Here is a 19,966-nt window from a genome sequence, read left to right on the forward strand (position 1 = left end):
TAAGAGGAGATGAAACAGGATGAGAAGGGTGAGCACCTAGGGAAAGAGTCCCAAAATGAAGAGTCAGAACATGAGAAGGGAGAAGAGGACATCCTCACAATGCAGAGGGTAGCAGAGGAGATGGGAGATTGGTAACATACAGGGGGGTCTGATTAAATTACAAATATGTTAAGGATAACTGAAGCCAAGTTTTTTGTTATTGGAAAAGAGAATTAGAAATATGGAAAGGGAGAAAACTAGGATGAACATTTTGTTGCTGGACTGAAATAGAAGGTGTCATGGTTTTCAGTATTTTAGAGACAGACAGATAGTTAAATAGATAATAGATGATACAGACAAATGTGACAGAAATATGAGTGTATTTATGTATGTATGCATATGCTCTTTCCACTGAGAGGGACCAAGAGCAGTGACACCCGAAAAGTAATAGAATATTTAGTGTCCAGATCTTAGTTTCTAGATAAGATTTACCACTAAAAGGAAGGAGGGCTCCTGAGAGAAATAGCTAATTCCATAGCTTGAGCAGAAAAACACAAAATGAGCGTGTAATATTTTATTGTGCCAGAAAGTAAGGAAGCACTCAAAATGATGGAAACATGTAAAAATACAAAGAAGTCCAGTGACACCAGCAAGATGGCAGATTATGAGATCCCAGCCCTCATCCCTCCACAAAAGCAATGATTTAAAAATAATATACAGAAAAAAATAGCTCTGAGAGAGCTACAAAGATCAATTAAGAAGCCAAAGTATCCGACTGGAAAACAAAAACTGAGAATAACCATAAAGAAAACAATAGGAAGAAGAGTTTCATTTTACCTGAATCACCCCATCCTACAGGCCAGGACAGCTCAATACCTAGAGATATCCCCTCAGTCACAAGTTCCAAAGTGACGGAAAAGGAGAACAGGAAAATCCCAGAAGCCTTCACCACTGAGAATCACTGCAGTCTTCACAGCAGAGGACCCTGTCAGTCTTTGCCAAGGTGGACACCAGCTGCTGGGGCCACCTGGAGCCCACACAGCTGCATCTCCCTGGAGCATGAGATACTGTTTCCTTCCCGAAGTGATGACAACACAAGTCCCATGGAGCTGATGCGACCTTGTACTCCCAACCCCAGCACCCACATGCAACCCTAGAATCAGGATCCCTGCAAATATCCAGAACCAGCACCACCCCGCACACCACCTAGCCAGCACCCTTGCACACACCCACAAGTGAAGGCCTTTCCCTACTGAATCCAGTCCATAAAGCCTGTAAGAGGTACTTCTTCAAATGCAAAACAACAAGGAACATAAAAATCAAGGAAATGTGTCACCACCCAAGGAAAACAATAAATTTCCAGAAACTGATCCCCCAGAAATGGAGATCTACAAATTACCTGACAAAGAATTCAAAATAATTGTTTTAAAGAAGCTTAGGAAGCTACAAAAAACATCAATAAACAACTAACAAAATCTCAAAAACAATACATAAACAAATTGAGAAGTTCAAGAAAGAGATAGAAATCATAAAAAAGAACCAACAAATTCTGGAGGTGAAGAACACAATGACTGATATGGAAAATGCAATAGAGATCTTAAATGGAAGACTTGGTCAAGCAGAAGAAAGTATCAGCATTTGAAATATCCAGTCAGAGAAGAAAAGCAGAAAAAGAAGGATAAAGAGTAAAGAAAGTCTATGACATTTAAGGGACACCATCAAGTGAACAGATAAATTATGGAAATCTCAGAAGAAGAAAAGAGAAAGAAAGGGGTAGAAAGTTTATTTAAAGAAATATTGACTGGAAATTTCCCAAATCTGGAGGAGGAAATAGTCATCCAGATTCAAGAAACCCAAAGGACCACAAGTAGGTTGAAAATAAATAGGTCAACAATGACACATATTTTAATTACATTATCAAAAGTAAAATATATAAGAGAATTTTGAAATAAATAAATGGGGTCACATACAAATATTATTATCAGTGTTATTTCTCAGCAGAAACACTGAAGGCCAAAGAGAGTGGGATAATACATTCAAAGTACTGAAAGAAAAAACTGCCAACCAAAAATATTATAGGTGGCAAAACTATCCTTTAAAAATGAAAGAGAGATGGTTTTTCCCAGACAAACAAAAACTGAGGGACTCTGTCACCATTAAACTTGACTTACAAGAAATGTTTAAAGGACTTCTTCAGATTGAAATGAAAACATTCTAAATAGCAACACAAAGTTTATGAAAGCATATATCTCACTGATATTAAAGTAAATACATACACAAATACAGAATAATGTAACCCTGCTATACTTGTGCATAGATTACCTTTAGCCCTAACATAAAAGTTAAAAGACAACATTAAGAATAACCATAACCACAAAAATTTACTAATGTATACACAGTATAAAAAGTACACTCTGACTTCAACACAAACTGTGGATGGAAGAGAGTAAAAGTGTAGTTTTTGTATAAGATTAAAATTAAGTTGTTAACAACATAAAAATAGATGGCTATAACTACAAGATATTTTAGGCATACCTATTGTAAGCACAAAGTAAACACCTATATAGGTACACAAAAGATGAAAAGAAAAGAAATGAGCAAATCCCTTTAGACCTTTAAATAACAAAGGATGACAGCAAGACAAGAACAAAACAACTGCACAACAGGCAGAAAATAATAAAATATCAATATTAAGACATCACCTATTAATAATTACCTTAAACGTAAATGGATAAACTTCTCAATCACAAGTGGTTTAATGGATTAAAAAAAAAACCAAGATCCAGTGATATGCTGTCTAAAAGAGATTCACTTTAGATTTAAGGACACACATAGTATAAGAGTGAAGAGACAAAAAAAAAGTTATTCCACACAAATGGTAACCAAAAGAAAGCAGGGGTGGCCATGCACTCATGTGTAGCTTAAGGAAGGGAATATATTCTGAGAAATGCATTGTTAGGCAATTTTGTTGTTGTGTGAACATCATAGTGTACCTACACAAACCTAGGTGGTATAGTGTATTTACATACCCAGGCATGCTCTATTTTTCAAAGGCTACAAACCCATACAGCATATCACTGTCCTCAATGATCTAGGCAATTATAACACAATGGTGAATATTTGTTTATCTAAACACATCTAAACATAGAAAAGGTACAGTAAAAACACAGTATTTTAATCTTACGGGACCATCATAGTGTATGTGGTCAATCATTGAACAAAACATCATTATGCAGTGCATGAATATACTTATATCAGACAAAATAAGACTTTTTTTTAAAGATGACCAGTAAGGGGATGTTAACCCTTGGCTTGTTGTTGTCAGCACCACACTCAGCCAGTGAGCTAACCAGCCATCCCTATATAAGATCCAAATCCATGGCCTTGGTGTTATCAGCACCGCACTCTCCTGAGTGAGCCATGAGCCAGCCCTAAAATAAGACTTTAAGTTAAAAACTGTCACCAGAGAGAAAGAAGGTCATTACATAATGATAAAAGGGTTAATTCAATGGGAACATATAACAATTGTAAATATATATGCACCCAATATCATAGCACTTAATATATAAGGAATATATTGACAGATCTGAGGGGAGAAATTGTCAGCAATACAATAATAGTAGGAGACTTCAATAACCCACTTTCAATAATTGATAGACTATCAATAAAGAAACAGCTGACATAAACAACCCTATAGACCCAATGGACCTAACAGACATATAAAGAACTTTCCACTCACCAGAAAAAGAATACACATTTTTCTCCACGCACAAAAAACATTCTCCAGGGTAGATCATATATTAGGTTACAAAACAAGTATTAACAAATTTTAACAAGATTGAAACCATACTCAGTAAATTTTCTAAGCATAATAGAAGGACACTAGAAATCAATAACAGTAAAAAAAAGGGAAAATTCACAAATATGTAGAAACTAAACAACATATGCTCTAACAACCACTGGTTCAAAGAGGATATCAAAAGATATTTTTAAAATATCTTGAGACAAATGAGAAAAATACAACCTATAAAAACATATGGGATGCTGCCAAAGTTTATAGCAATAAACATCTACATTAAAAGAGAAGAAATATCTCAAATAAATAACCTAACTTTATACCTCAAGGAATCAGAAAAAGAACAAGCTGAACCCAGATTAGCAGAGGGAAGGAAATAATAAATCAGAGGAGAAATAAATGAAATAGAGAATAGAAAAAATAAGAAAAAAAAATCAATAAAACTAAGAATTGGTTTTTAACATGAACAATATTGACAAACCCTTAGCTAAACTAAGAAAAGAAGAGACAATACTCAAATAAAATCAGAAATGAAAGAGGAGACATTACAACAGATGCTTCAAAAATAAAAAAATATATATGAAGGACTATTATGAACAATTATACACCAACAAACTGACTAGAAGAAATAGAAAGCCTGAATAGACCAATAACGAATAGAGAGATCGAATCAGTAATCAAAACCTCCCCAGAAAAAAAAGCCTAGCACTAGATGTCTTTGTTGGTGTATTCTACAAAACATACAAAGAATTAATATCAATCATTCTCAAAGTTTTCCAAAAAATAAAAGAAAAGGGAGTACTTCTGAATTCATTTATGAGGTCAGCATTACCCAGATATGAAAGTCAGACAAGGATACCACAAGAAAAGAAAACTACAGGCCAATATCCCTGATGAATATAGATACAAAAATCCTCAACAAAATAATAGCAAACTAAATCCAACAGGACATTAAAAGGATCATGCTCCACAACCCAGTGGGATTTATCCCTGGAATGCAAGGGTCGTTTAACATACACAAATCAATGTAATATACCACACTAACAAAATAAAAGATACAGAGGGGAAAAAAAACAAAATAAAAGATAAAAACCACATGATCATCTCAATAGATGCAGAAAAAGCATTTCACATAATGCAACATCCATAAATGATGCACACTCTCAGCAAATAGGTATTCAAGGAGCTTACTTCAACACAAATGGACATAAATGAAAATCCCAAAATCCCACAGTTAGCATCATAATCAGTAAGAAGAAACTGAAAGCTTTTCCTCCAAGATTCTGAACAAGGCAAAAAAGGCCACTCTCATCACTTCTATTCAACATAGTACTAGAAGTCATAGCAAGAGCAGTTAGACAAGAATAAGAAGGAAAAGAAAGGCATCCAAATCAGAAGGAAGAGTAAAATTGTCTCTGCTTGCAGATGACATGTTCACATATATAGAAAACCCAGAAACTAAAAAAAAATGCTAGAACTAATAAATTTAGTAAAGTTATAAGATACAAAATCAATTTATAAAACTCAGTAGCATTTCTTTTTTTTTTTTTTTTTTTTTTTTTTGTCGTTTTGTCGTGACCGGCACTCAGCCAGTGAGTGCACCGGTCAGTCCTATATAGGATCCGAAACCGCGGCGGGAGCGTCGCCGCGCTCCCAGCGCAGCACTCTACCAAGTGCGCCACGGGCTCGGCCCTCAGTAGCATTTCTATACACTAACAACAAACTATATGAAAAGGAAATTTTAAAAATTATATACTTGTATTGAAATATAACTCTGCACTCCATAAATATGTACAATCAATACATTTCTATAAAAAAGTAATTCTAAAAAATAGCTACAAAATCATTAATCTCATGACTGTACCATTTGGAAAGTGAAAAAAATCCCATTCACAATAACAATGAAAAGAATAAAATACATAGGAATAAACTTAACCAGAGGTAAAAGACTTCTACATTGAAAATTATAAAACATTGATGAAGGAAATTAAACACACAAATAAATGGAAAGATATCTGTGTTCATGGATTAGAAGAAATAATACTGTTAAAATGTCCATACTACCCAAAGTGATCTATAGATTCAGTACAATCCTATCAAAACCCCAATGGCGTTCGTTACAGATAGAAAAAAATCCCAAAATTCATATGAAACCATAAAAGACCCCAAATAGCCAAAGCAATCTTGAGCAAGAAGAACAAAGCTAGATGTATCACACTTCCTCATTTCAAAATATATTACAAAGCTATAGTAATCAAAACAGTCTGATACTGGAATAAAAAGAGACATATAGACCAATGGAGCAGAATAGAAGAGCCAGAAATAAATCTACACATTCAAGGTCAACTGATCTTCAATATGAGTGTCAAGAACACATGAGAGGGGAATGGACCATCTCTTCAATAAATGATGTTGGGAAAACTGGATATCAACATGCAAAGTAATGAAATTTGACCCCTACCTTACACCATACACAAAAATCAACTCAAAATAAATTAAAGACTTAAACTTAATACCTAAAACTGAAAAACTCCTAAAGGAAAACATAGGAGAAAAGCTTCTTGACAGTGGTCTTTGCAATGATGTTTTTAATGTGATTCCAATAGCACAGGCACCAAAAACTAAAATAGACAAATGGAATTACATCAAACCAAAAAGTTTCTGCACAGCAAAGAAAACCATCAACAGACTGAAAAGGCAACCTACAGAATGGGAAAATAAACATTTGCAAACCATGTATGTGATAAGTGGTTAATCTCCAAAATATATAAGGGACTCATACGACTCAACAGTAAATAATAATAATAATAACTGAATTAAAATATGAGTAAATGACATGAACAGACATTTCTCCAAAGAAGATACACAAATGGCCGAGTGGTATATAAAACATATACAACATCACTAATTATCAGGAAATGCAAATCAAAACCACAATGAGATATCTCACATCTGTTAGGATGGATATTATCAAAAAGTCAAAATATAATGTGTTGGCAAGGTTATGGGGGAAAGAGAACCCTGGTACAATATTGGTTTGAATGTAAATTTGTACACCCATTATGGAAAATAATAGGGAGGTTTGTCAAAAAATTAAAAATAGAACTAACATATGACCCAGCAATCCCACTTCTAGATATATATCTAAAGGAAATAAAATCATTATCTTGAAGAGATATCTGCAATTCCATGTTCACTGAGCATTATTTACAATAGCCAAGAAATGGAATCAATGTAAGTGTCCATCAACAGATAAATGCAGTATATATACATAATTGAATACAATTTAGCCTTAAAAAGGAAGGAAATCCTGTCATTTGTGACAACAGAGATGTAATTGAAGAATATTATGCTAAGTAAAATACGCCAGGCACAGAAAGACAAATACTGCGTGATCTCACTTATACTCATGTGTATTCTGAAAAAGTTAAATTCATAGAAGCAGAGAGTACAATAGTGGTTGCCAGAGGCTTAGGTGGACGGGGCATAGAAAGATGTTGGTCAAAGGGTAGATAGTTTCAGTGAGGTGGTATGAGTAAGTTCTGGACACTTATTGTACAGCATGGTGACTATCGTTAAGGTATTATATACTTCAAAATTGCAAAGAAAGTAGATCTTAAATGTTTCTCCACAAAAAAAACAGTAACTATGTGAGATGATGGATATGTAAATTAGCTTGACTAGGGTAATCTTTTCAGAATGTTATGTATGTGTGTGTGTGTGTATATGAAAACATCATGTTACATGCAATAAATATATACAATTTTTGTCAATTATACCTCAATAAAGCTGGAAAAAAACAGAAAAAAAGAATATGGATGGTAAATGTGGGAGGAGAAATTAGATTTTTCCATAATCTTAAAGTAGCACTCCATAAAATACTTATGAATAACAAAAAGAAAAATGCATAGTTTACAGTGGAAAAACCGGGAAGACATAATCATAATCAAGAGATTAAAGTTACGGGCCGACCCTGTGGTGCACTCGGGAGAGTGTGGTGCTGGGAGCATGGCAGTGCTCCTGCCGCAGGTTCAGATCCTATATAAGGATGGCCGGTGCACTCACTGGCTGAGCGCGGTGCAGCCGGTCACAAAAAGACAAAAAAAATAAAAATAAACCCCAGTAATAGGATAAATTAATCCTGTATGCCAGCCACCCAACAGGAAACCACGAGGAGAACACAGAACCTCTTCTGTAATTTTCTGGCCCCAAATTCATAATCTATTCTAATCATGAGGAAACTTCAGATAAATCCAGATTAAGTCATACCCTACAAAATGAGTAATCTGTAATCTTCAAAACTACCAAAGTCATGAATATCAAGGCAAGAATGAGGAAGTATTTCAGATTGAAGGAGACTAAAGACTGTGTAATCCTAGATTGAATCTGTTTTCTATATAGGGCATTACTGGAAAACTTGAATGGAGTCTTTGGGCAATGGATATACAGGAATTCATTGTACTATTCTTGTAACTTTCTGTAAATATGAATTTGTTTTTAAAATTTTGAAGCCTAGAAGAGTGCTTGGCACATAATAAACAATATATAAATATTTACTGAATTAAGTTCTACATTATAAAAGAATTCGTAAAAAAAAGTAAGACCACTCTCACAAGCAGGTGCAACTTATGGAACCCTGGAAACATTCTCCCTAAAATCCAACTATATCTCTGTTCTTAATCCCCTCTGTGATAGTAAAGACTGAAGTAGAAATAGTCACTCAAATACGGGAGAAAGAATAGAAAAGGGAGATAAAGTGGAAAAGCAAAAAACTATAAATTTAGGAATTTTGATGAGATCCAATCCAGGAAGCAGGCCTTACCCTATCAAAATTCTTATACCTCCAAATCCCAATATACAAAAATAAAAGGGTACTTCAAAAAGTTCATGAAAAAACAGAATTAAAAGATAATACAAATCATTTCATGAACATTTTGGAGACCCCTTGCACTGAGGCAGTAACATGATTAACTGCTATCAATACTATCAGTAGGGAAATAAACTCAATTTTTCTTTCTTTCAGTGTGTAACATGAAATATGGAGAAAATACTATCAAAATGGTAAAATAAAAGGGAAAGCAAGTACATTTTAAGAAATAACCCACATCACTTTTACAAATACCCTCTCTAGTAAAGAATAAAGGAAGCAAAATATTTCAAACATCAGCGAAGTAAGCAGAACTGATCTCAAATATAATCTCCAAAAGGTTGCATGAAGTAGCAATGATTCTTCCTGAAACTTGATATAGCACATGCTATGGTTTACATGTGGTTTCCAAAACTCATGTTAAAATTAAATGACCATTGTAACAATATTAAGCACTGGGACCTTTAGGTGTCCCTGTCTGAGGGCTTTATGGAATGCAGAACTTAAGAGCAATGAACTACGATATCTGACGAAAGAAATATCTAAGCATCAAAGCATTCAGGTAACTGCATGGTTACTTTTAACCACAAAGAGTGAGATGTGAGAGCAAAGAAGTGAGTTAAAACCAGAATTTAGGGCAGTTTCAAGATGGCGGTGGCTGTGGCGGCTGGCGCGGAGTAGCTGAGGTGGAAAAGGCAGCCACTGGGCCTCAGGCAGCCGGGAAACTTGTGGACCTTCCTCTTGCCATCTGTTAAGGGAGGACCGCTGCTGGTGGCCGGTCATGGGGGGTGACTGCCACTTTGCCCTCGGCAGGAGAGGCTGCCTCATTTACAGGCAACAGCTTTGAAGTGTGGAGCAGGAAAAGAACTGTTTCTTAGCTGCAAAAGCGAGTCTCCAAACAGGGAACACGGCACCAGGACTGCTGTGGATGCAGACAGGATCCAGAGGCTGGGGCCCCGCTGAAGGTGGCCAGCCGCCCTATTCAGGATTCGAGGTTTCAGGCCGGCATTAAAGAAGATTCCTGGGAGCGCCCGAGCCGCGCCGCGACTGAACAGCCCGAGGCGGCAGCAGCCGAGAACGGGAAAGGCGCAAACCAGAGGCAGAGAGTGAGCACCCGACCTGGCACAGCACTGTGAGTGACCCCTGGCCCAGCTCTGTTTGGGGGGCTGACGCCCACCCGGCTCCCGGCTGCATCACCAGGCCACTCACCGCCCCGGGGCTGCCTCCATTTTCCCAGGTGCTGGCAGCTCCGCCCGGCTCGACCATCACTGAGCCTTCCCACTTGCTGGGCCTGGCGCGGGGCTTTCCGGAGCCTGCGGGCTGGACTCCCCCTCCAACTCCCTCCGCGGTTCTCTGGCGGGTTGGTGGCGTGGGGCGTCCCCGGCCAGTGACGGGAGGGCAAGGAAGTACGGGCAGGCCGAATGTCACTCCACCACACCCTGGACTCCGGCCCCCAGTAAACTTCCTGTTACTGGGAGGCAGAAACCATCTCTGCGGCCACCAGTTCGGAAAAAAGCCTAAAGAATTTCTGGTTGGAAATAGTGTGGTAGGAGAGTTCCCAGGTCCGCTTGAACCTGCCGGAGAGCTGGCTGCAGGCGGGCGCTAGACTCGGTTTATACCGGGTGGATACAAAGGTGAACAAGTCCCGAGAAAGATCTACACAGTGCTACAAAGGCATCCAGAGCGACCGGTCGTCTGTGCCTACCAGAAACCTGGTAGACTTCCTGGGCGAGGCGGTGCCGAGCAGGGTCTTGAAGGCCCAGCTGATAGACGGGGGTTACAGAAGACACGCCCCAGCCCAGCACAGTGCGCACAGAGTGGGCAGACGTGCGGCCAGGGAGGCGGAGACTCGACAGAAACCACACACCCGGTGGGGTCGCCACTGCACGATCCAACAGCCTGGGCCAGAGCACAGGAACAGGGAGAAGTCCTGCACAGGAAGTGAAAGCTCAACACCGATCACACACCCTGTGGTACGTGATCCACCAGCCCAGCAGAGTCCAAGCTGACCAGAAAGGTGGCTCCCCAGAGAAGCCCAAGACCCGAGGCAACCACACACACAAGGCACTAGAGGCCAACTGAGCAGTCATGGAGGGAGCCATACGAAATTGGCAACCACAGCAACATCCTAGTTAGTCATTAGTCTCAAACCGGTGGACTGTGAAACCCCCTGCCACAATGAATAAACATCAAAAAAGATACCAGAAATACAAAAAATCAAGAAAGTACACCACCAAATGTTAATAAATCTCAAACTCTAGATCCTACAGAACAAGAAGCCCTTGAAATGACTGACAAGGAATTTCGAGTGATAATTCTAAGGAAACTGAATGAGATACAAGAAAACTCAGCTAGACATCATGATGAAATGAGGAAAAGTATACAGGATCTGAAAGAGGAAATGTACAAAGAAATCAATGTCCTGAAAAAAAATGTAGCAGAACTTGCTGAACTGAAGAAGTTATTCAGCAAAATAAAAAACACAACAGAGAGTTTAACCAGCAGGCTTGTCGAAGTTGAAGAGAGAACCTCTGAACTTGAAGATGGGCTGTTTGAAATAACAAAAGCAGACAAAAAGAAAGAAAAAAGAATCAAGGACATTGAAGAAAATCTGAGAGAGATATCAGACAACCTTAAGCGCTCAAATATCCGAGTCATGGGTATTCCAGAAGGGGAGGAAAATGGAGATTCCATTGAAAACATATTCAACAAAATAGTGGCAGAAAACTTCCCAGGTATAGGAAAGGTCACAGATCTTCAGATCCAGGAAGCTCAACGATCTCCAAAGGTATTCAACCCAAAAAGGCCTTCTCCAAGACATGTCATAGTCAAATTGGCAAAACTCAGAGACAAAGAGAGAATCTTAAAAGCTGCGAGAGAAGCGTCAAATCACCTATAAGGGAGCCCCAATCAGGCTAACATCAGACTTTTCATCACAAACCCTAAAAGCTAGAAAGGAATGGGATGAGATTTTCAAAATACTAAAAGACAAAGATTGCCAGGCAAGAATACTCTACCCTGCAAGGCTATCCTTCCGAAATGAAGGTCAAATAGTATATTTCTCAGACAAACAAAAACTGCGGGAGTTCACTACCACACGACCACCCTTACAAGAAATCCTCAAGGGAGTACTGGATTTGGTTCCTGAAAAATAACTACCACTGCCATAAAAATCCAAGAAAAATCAATACCCACTAGTATAATAAAAATGGCATTCATGAAGAGAAAACAAGCAAACAAAAACACTATCTACAACCTAAGGAACCAACAAACACAGAAACCAAACAGTAAATCAGAAAGCAAGGAACAAAAGACACCTAAGACAACCAAACAACCAATGAAATGCTAGGAATAAATCAACACCTTTCAATAACAACTCTTAATGTAAAAGGCTTAAATTCCCCAATCAAAAGACACAAACTGGCTGACTGGATCAAAAAGGAGCACCCAACTATATGCTGCCTACAAGAGACCCACCTCACCCATAAAGATTCACATAGACTAAGAGTGAAAGGATGGAAAAAGATTTACCATGCAAACAGAAAAGAAAAACGAGCTGGAGTAGCTATTCTTATATCTGACAAAATAGACTTTAAACTAAAAACCATAAAAAGAGACAATGAGGGACACTACGTAATGATAAAAGGACTGATCCATCAAGAAGACATAACAATCATAAATATGTACGCACCCAATGTTGAAGCAGCCAGATTTATAAAACAAACTCTATTAGACCTAAAGAAGGAAATAGACACTAATACCATAATAGCAGGGGACCTGAACACCCCACTGTCAATATTAGACAGATCATCTAGGCAAAGATTCAGTAGAGAAACACAAGATCTAAACAAGACTCTAGACCAATTGGAATTCGCAGATATCTACAGAACATTCCATCCAACCACCTCAGAATATTCATTCTTCTCATCAGCACATGGATCATTCTCCAGGATAGATCACATATTAGGTCACAAATCAAGTCTCAATATATTCAAAAAATTGGAATTATCACATATATTTTCTCAGGCCACAATGGATTAAAACTAGAAATTAATAACAAACGAAACTCTGGAAACTATACAAACACATGGAAATTAAACAGCATTCTACTTAATGACATATGGGTCCAAGAAGAAATCAAGCAGGAAATCAAAAAATGTATTGAAAATAATGAAAAAAATGATACATCATACCAAAACCTGTGGGATACTGCAAAAGCAGTATTAAGGGGGAAATTTATTGCATTAAATGCTCACTTCAGAAGAATGGAAAGATGGCAAGTGAGCAACCTAACACTTCACCTTAAAGAACTAGAAAAACAAGAATAATCCAAACCTGAAGTTAGCAGACGGAAAGAAATCATTAAGATCAGAGCAGAACTGAATGAAATTGAAACCCAAAAAACAATTCAAAAGATCAACGAATCAAAAAGTTGGTTTTTTGAAAAGATAAATAAAATTGACAAACCATTAGCATGGCTAACAAAAAAAAGAAGAGAGAAGACTCAAATAACAAAAATTAGAAATGAAAAAGGCGATATTACAACTGATTCATCTGAAATACAAGGAATCATTCGAGACTACTATAAACAACTATACGCCAACAAATTTGAAAATCTGGAGGAAATGGATAAATTTCTGGACACACACAAGCTCCCAAAACTGAACCATGAAGACGTAGAAAATTTGAACAGACCAATAACAATAAAGGAGATTGAAGCTGTTATCAGAAGGCTCCCAACAAAGAAAAGCCCAGGACCAGATGGATTCACAGCAGAATTTTACCAAACATTAAAAGAGGAATTGACACCGATTCTTTACAAACTATTCCAAAAGTTTGAAACAGACGCAAATCTCCCAAACTCATTCTATGAAGCAAACATAATCCTGATACCAAAACCAGGTAAAGATATAACCAAAAAGGAAAGCTACAGGCCGATATCCTTGATGAATATAGATGCAAAAATCCTCACTAAAATACTAGCAAACAGAATACAGCAACACATATGTAAAATTATTCACCACGATCAAGTGGGATTCATCCCCGGGATGCAAGGTTGGTTCAACATACGCAAATCAATAAATGTGATACACCATATTAATAAAGTCAAACACAAGGACCATATGATCATCTCTATAGATGCTGAAAAAGTATTTGATAAAGTTCAGCACTCATTCATGACAAAGACCCTCTATAAGTTAGGTATAGAGGGAAAGTATCTCAACATAATGAAAGCCATATATGACAAACCCACTGCCAATATCATCCTGAATGGGGAAAAGCTGAAAGCTTTTCCTTTAAGAACAGGAACTAGACAAGGATGCCCACTCTCACCACTCCTATTCAACATAGTGTTGGAAGTACTAGCCAGAGCAATCAGAGAAGAGAAGGAAATAAAGGGCATCCAGATTGGAAAACATGAAGTCAAACTGTCCCTGTTTGCAGATGACATGATCCTATATATCGAAAAGCCTAAAACCTCTACAAAAAAACTCTTGGAATTGATAAATGATTTCAGCACAGTAGCAGGATACAAAATCAACACACAAAAATCAGTAGCATTTCTTTTCTCCAATAGTGAACATGCAGAACGAGAAATCAAGAAAGCCTGCCCATTTACAATAGCCACCAAAAAAATAAAATACTTAGGAATTGAGTTAACCAAGGATGTGAAAAATCTCTATAATGAGAACTACAAACCACTGCTGAGAGAAATTAGAGAGGATACAAGAAGATGGAAAGATTTCCCATGCTCTTGGATTGGAAGAATCAACATAGTGAAAATGTCCATACTACCCAAAGTGATATACAAATTCAATGCAATCCCCATCAAAATTCCAAAGACATTTTTCTCAGAAATGGAAAAAACTATCCAGACATTTATATGGAACAATAAAAGACCACGCATAGCCAAAGCAATGGTGAGCAAAAAAAATAAAGCTGGAGGCATAACACTACCTGACTTTAAGCTATACTACAAAGCTATAATAACCAAAACAGTATGGTACTGGCATAAAAACAGACACACTGATCAATGGAATAGAATAGAGAATCCAGAAATCAACCCACACACTTACTGCCATCTGATCTTTGACAAAGGCACCAAGCCTATTCACTGGGGAAGGGACTGCCTCTTCAGCAAATGGTGCTGGGATAACTGGATATCCATATGCAGGAGAATGAAACTAGATCCATACCTCTCACCGTATACTAAAATCAACTCAAAATGGATTAAGGATTTAAATATGCACCCTGAAACAATAAAACTTCTTAAAGAAAACATAGGAGAAACACTTCAGGAAATAGGACTGGGCACAGACTTCATGAATACGACCCCAAAAGCACGGGCAACCAAAGGAAAAATAAACAAATGGGATTATATCAAACTAAAAAACTTCTGCACAGCAAAAGAAACAATTAACAGAGTTAAAAGACAACCAACAGAGTGGGAGAAAATATTTGCAAAATATACATCTGACAAAGCATTAATATCCAGAATATATAAGGAACTCAAACAACTGTACAAGAAGAAAACAAGCAACCCAAAATTAAAAAATGGGCAAAAGAGCTAAGTAGGCATTTCTCTAAGGAAGATAGACAAATGGCCAACAGACATATGAAAAAATGCTCAACATCACTCAGCATCCGGGAAATGCAAATCAAAACCACACTGAGATACCATCTAACCCCAGTTAGGATGGCTAAAATCCAAAAGACTATGAACGATAAATGCTGGCGAGGTTGCGGAGAAAAAGGAACTCTCATACATTGTTGGTGGGACTGCCAATGGTGTAGCCTCTATGGAAAATGGTATGGAGGTTCCTCAAACAATTGCAGATAGATCTACCATACGACCCAGCTATCCCACTGTTGGGAATATACCCAGAGGAATGGAAATCATCAAGTCGAAGGTATACCTGTTCCCCAATGTTCATCGCAGCACTCTTTACAATAGCCAAGAGTTGGAACCAGCCCAAATGTCCATCATCAGATAAGTGGATACGGAAAATGTGGTACATCTACACAATGGAATACTACTCAGCTATAAAAACGAATGAAATACTGCCATTTGCAACAACATGGATGGACCTCGAGAGAATTATATTAAGTGAAACAAGTCAGGCACAGGAAGAGAAATACCACATGTTCTCATTTATTGGTGGGAGCTAAAAATTAATATATAAATTCACACACACACACACACACACACACACACACAAAACCGGGGGGGTGGGGGGGGAAGAAGATATAACAACCACAATTACTTGAAGTTGATACGACAAGCAAACAGAAAGGACATTGTTGGGGGGGAGGGGGGAGGGAGAAGGGAGGGAGGTTTTGGTGATGGGGAGCAATAATCAGCCACAATGTATATCAACAAAATAAAATTTTTTTAAAAATAAAATAAAATAAAATAAATAAATAAATAAATAAAATAAAATAAAATAACAGAATTTAGGGTGGTCATTTTGAAAAGTTGGTTAGAGCATGGTGCTGATAACACCAAGGTCCAGGGTTCAATCCCTGTACCATCCAGCAGCAAAAAAAAAAAAAAAAAAAGAGAGAGAGAGTTTATAATTAAAAGGGAAACAGAACAGAAAGATTTAGAAAATTCACAGCCTGGCCATGTAAAGAATGAAAAACTATGTACTGGGGAAAATACCAAGGTTGTGGCCAAGTGACCATTTGCTGAAGAGATTACCATGGATAGAAGGGAGCCAGGTTCTATTCATTAAGACAATGGGAGAAAAATCCCAAAGGCATTTCAGAGATCTTCAAGAATACCCCCACCCCCATCACAGGCCCAGAGCTCCAGAAGAGCAGAATGGTTTCAAGGGATGGGGCTAAGTGCCCCAGGCCACTTCAGGTCTCTACTCCTGCATTCCGCCACATTCCTTGGTTGCCCCAGCCATGGCTTAGCAGCCTAGGTACAAGACATAAACCTTGCTAGTGTCCACATGCTGTTAATTCTCCAGCTCACAGGATGCCAAGAGCTGTGGGAGCATGGCTTCCTTCACCTAAATTTCAAAGGATGTTGCAGATAGCCAAGGGAGCAGAGTCACCACAGACAGCCTCCACTATGGCAATGCTGAGCAGAAATATGGGGTCAGAGCTGCCATGGAAAGTTCCCACTAGAGCAATGACTAGTGGAGCCATGGGAGTGGGTTAGCCTCCAAGATCACATAACTGTAGGGTCACCTGCACGCAACTCCAACCTAAGAGAGCCAAAGCATGAACTGTGCCCAACAAAGCCATAAGGGCAGCAATGCCCAAGGCTTTAGGGGCTGCTACGGGTCAAATGTGTCCCCAAAAGTTCATGTATTGGAAACTTCATCTCCAGCATAACAGTGTTAAGAAATTGTAAAACCCAATTATTTGAAAGGTGGGGCCTATAAGAGATGATTAGATTGTGAGGACTATGTGCTTGTGAATGGATTGATCCATTCACGGAGTAATGGGCGTGTTTCTGATGGTTTTAAAAGCATAGCAAGTGAGAAGGTTAACTTTCTCTTTTGCTCAGCCCATTCTCACCATGTGATAACTAGAGTTGCTGTAGAAGGCCTTCACCAGATGTGTTCCCTGAACCTTGAACTTCCCAGTCCCCAAGCTGTAAGAAATAAATTTCATTTCTTTATAAGTTACCCAGTTTCAGGTATTCTGTTATAAGCAACAGAAATGAACGAGTACAGGGGCCCAACCTCTCCAGTGTGTGCAGGTTGCAGGACACAGAGTCAAAGGAGATTATTCTCCAACTTTAAGACTTAAAGTTGTTTTCCCTGTTGGGTTTTGGAGTTACTGGGTACCAATTACTCCTCTTTTCTTGCCTTTTTCTCCCTTTTGGAATGGGAATGTCCATCCTATGCCTGTCCCGCCAGGCATAGATAACTTGTTTTTTGAAAATAGATAACTTGTTTTGATTTCATAGACTCTCAGTTAGAGGGAGTTTTCCTCAGGGATGAGTTGTGGCTTGAGTCTCACCCATATCTGATATAGATGACACTCGAGACTTTAAACTTTTGAGTTGATGCTAAAACAAGTTAAGACTTTTGAGGCTCTTGAGATGGAATGAATGTATTTTGTATGTGTGAAGGACATGCGTTTTGGGGGGCCAAGGGTAGAATGCTATGGATTGAATGAAGTTCACCTCCAAAACTCATGTTGAAATTTAATTTCCATTGTAACAGTATTAAGAGGTGGGAGTATTAAGAGGTGATTAGGTCATGAGGGCTCTGCCCTCATGAATTGATTAGTGTCATTATCGTGAGAGTGGGTTAGTTATTGTTACTATTATAAAAGCCAGTTGAGTCCAATTTCCTCTGTCTCACTCGTGTTCACTTGTCCTTCTGCCATGTTATGACACAGCAAGATAGCCCTCACAAGATGCAGCCCCTTGATCTTGGACTTCCCAACCTCCAAAACTATGAGGCAAATAAACTTCTACTGTTTATAATTTACCCGGTCTGTGATATTCTACTATAGCAGTAGAAAACAGACTAAGACAGCGTATTTTCAAACACCTGGAGAATAAATGCAGAGATTTCACTCACCATTTGGGGGAGCCTCATTAGCATATCTTTACAACGCAGTGCACATGTAGATGCTCTTTGAAAATCCCCTTGAGCAATTGCCTGAGAGAAAGAACATCAATTGGTTAAAAAGAAATGATAAGGTATTTGTTTCTAAGTCAATTTTAGCATATTTTAGCTAGTGTTGAAAAGTCTTATTTTGTTTTCTAATCTTTCTAGCAATGCTAGTTGGTTAAGCTAAACATAACAGCCATCTCAAAATACAGAGGAATAAGTGGTGAATATCTTTGGTAACAGAGTTGATAGTGAATGAGTAGGAGTCACTTACTTTTTCTGGGAATGCAGACACTGGTATTCTACCTCATAAACTGTAAGTCAGCATACAAACATGTGAACATATTTGGCAGTCAAAACTATCACCAGTGCCAAGAATTGTAATAAAGGAGGTTATTTACTCCTATGTGGTACTTACTGCTGGTGAAGACAGGAAAACTCTCTGAACTCATATCCTAGCAGATCTATAAAGTATTATAACTTATATTAATGGATCAGGAAACCTTAGTTTTGCCTATTAATAGATCAGGAAACCTTAGGTTTGCCCTTCTTTTTTGTTTTTTTTCTTTTCTTTTATTGAAACATAATTGATTAGAAGTGAGAAGGAAAGCTCCAAGGTTGAATCTGAACTGCTGCTCAACAACAATGAATTGTGGCTATTAAATAAGGAATTAAATGCTAGACTGACCATAACATAATGTTACTAAGTGATAACACAATCAATCCAAAGACAGTAACCTACACTGAATAAATCCACTACAAATTTATGCTAATTTCAACTGGATCCTCACTGCAGCTCAGCAATCAACAATGTTGCAGCTCTCAGTACTATGTCAAGCATGTAGTAGGTGCTGAGTAAAAGTTAGCTTCCTTCTTTGTTGATTCCTTTAGTACATTTCCCCCATGATGGTCAAATGCTTTGTCATATTCTTCATGTCATCTGTAGCATGCCATATCCTCCTACAGCACCCCTCTCAAAAATTACTTTGCCTTCCACCTTAATTTAAAAAAAACAAAAAAAACAAAAAACCCTCAACCCTCAGGTTGTGCCTTATCCAACATTTAATTATCTTCTATAGGGCCGGCCCCATGGCGCACTCGGGAGAGTGCAGCGCTTGGGAGCGCAGCGGCGCTTCCGCCGCGGGTTTGGATCCTATATAGAAATGGCCGGTGCGCTCACTGGCTGAGCGCGGTGCGGATGACACCAAGCCAAGGGTTGTGATCCCCTTACCGGTCACAAAAAGACAAAAATAATAATAATAATAATTATCTTCTATAATATGTTTTATGTCCCTTTCCTTCCCAGAAAAATTCATAATCTTCTTAATTTTCACAGCATAGTTAGCTACTCATCCTTCATTTTACTGTGGAACTTCATTCATATTTCTTTTAAAGCAATTACCCTTTTGTAATATATTTACACATCTGTATCTCCCACAAAACTTAAGTTCCTATAAGAAAGGTACCACATATTAATGTTATTGATTTGTTTTATTTCTACTGCACAGAGCATTGATTCATATAGCAGGAACTAAATAAATGTTTATCTCTCTACATATGCACTTTATCAGATTCATTTCCATCTCTTCATGGTCTATACCCCAGCAATTAACCACCACCACTTCTTTTTCTAATTTCTCCAATCTTCTTCTCCCTAGCATTTTATATTCTACCTATAAGTTAATATATATTTTACTTTGAAAATAACCTTCCTTTGAAGGTAATGCTACTCTCAGGAGCTAC

The 19,966-nt window shown here is 38.0% G+C and overlaps 1 protein-coding gene across 1 annotated transcript in view; it reads right to left on the minus strand.

Annotated features, from left to right (window-relative positions):
* The window catches only part of TEX11 (testis expressed 11), a 323,127-nt gene that overhangs the window by 261,728 nt on the left and 41,433 nt on the right, over nt 1–19,966 (minus strand). Inside the window, exon 7 of the mRNA XM_063084664.1 lies at nt 18,191–18,271. Within this exon, the coding sequence (XP_062940734.1) occupies nt 18,191–18,271 (81 nt within the window). The remainder of the gene's footprint in view (nt 1–18,190; nt 18,272–19,966) is intronic.

Source organism: Cynocephalus volans, chromosome X (genome assembly GCF_027409185.1).
Source record: "Cynocephalus volans isolate mCynVol1 chromosome X, mCynVol1.pri, whole genome shotgun sequence".
Classification (NCBI taxonomy): domain Eukaryota; kingdom Metazoa; phylum Chordata; class Mammalia; order Dermoptera; family Cynocephalidae; genus Cynocephalus; species Cynocephalus volans.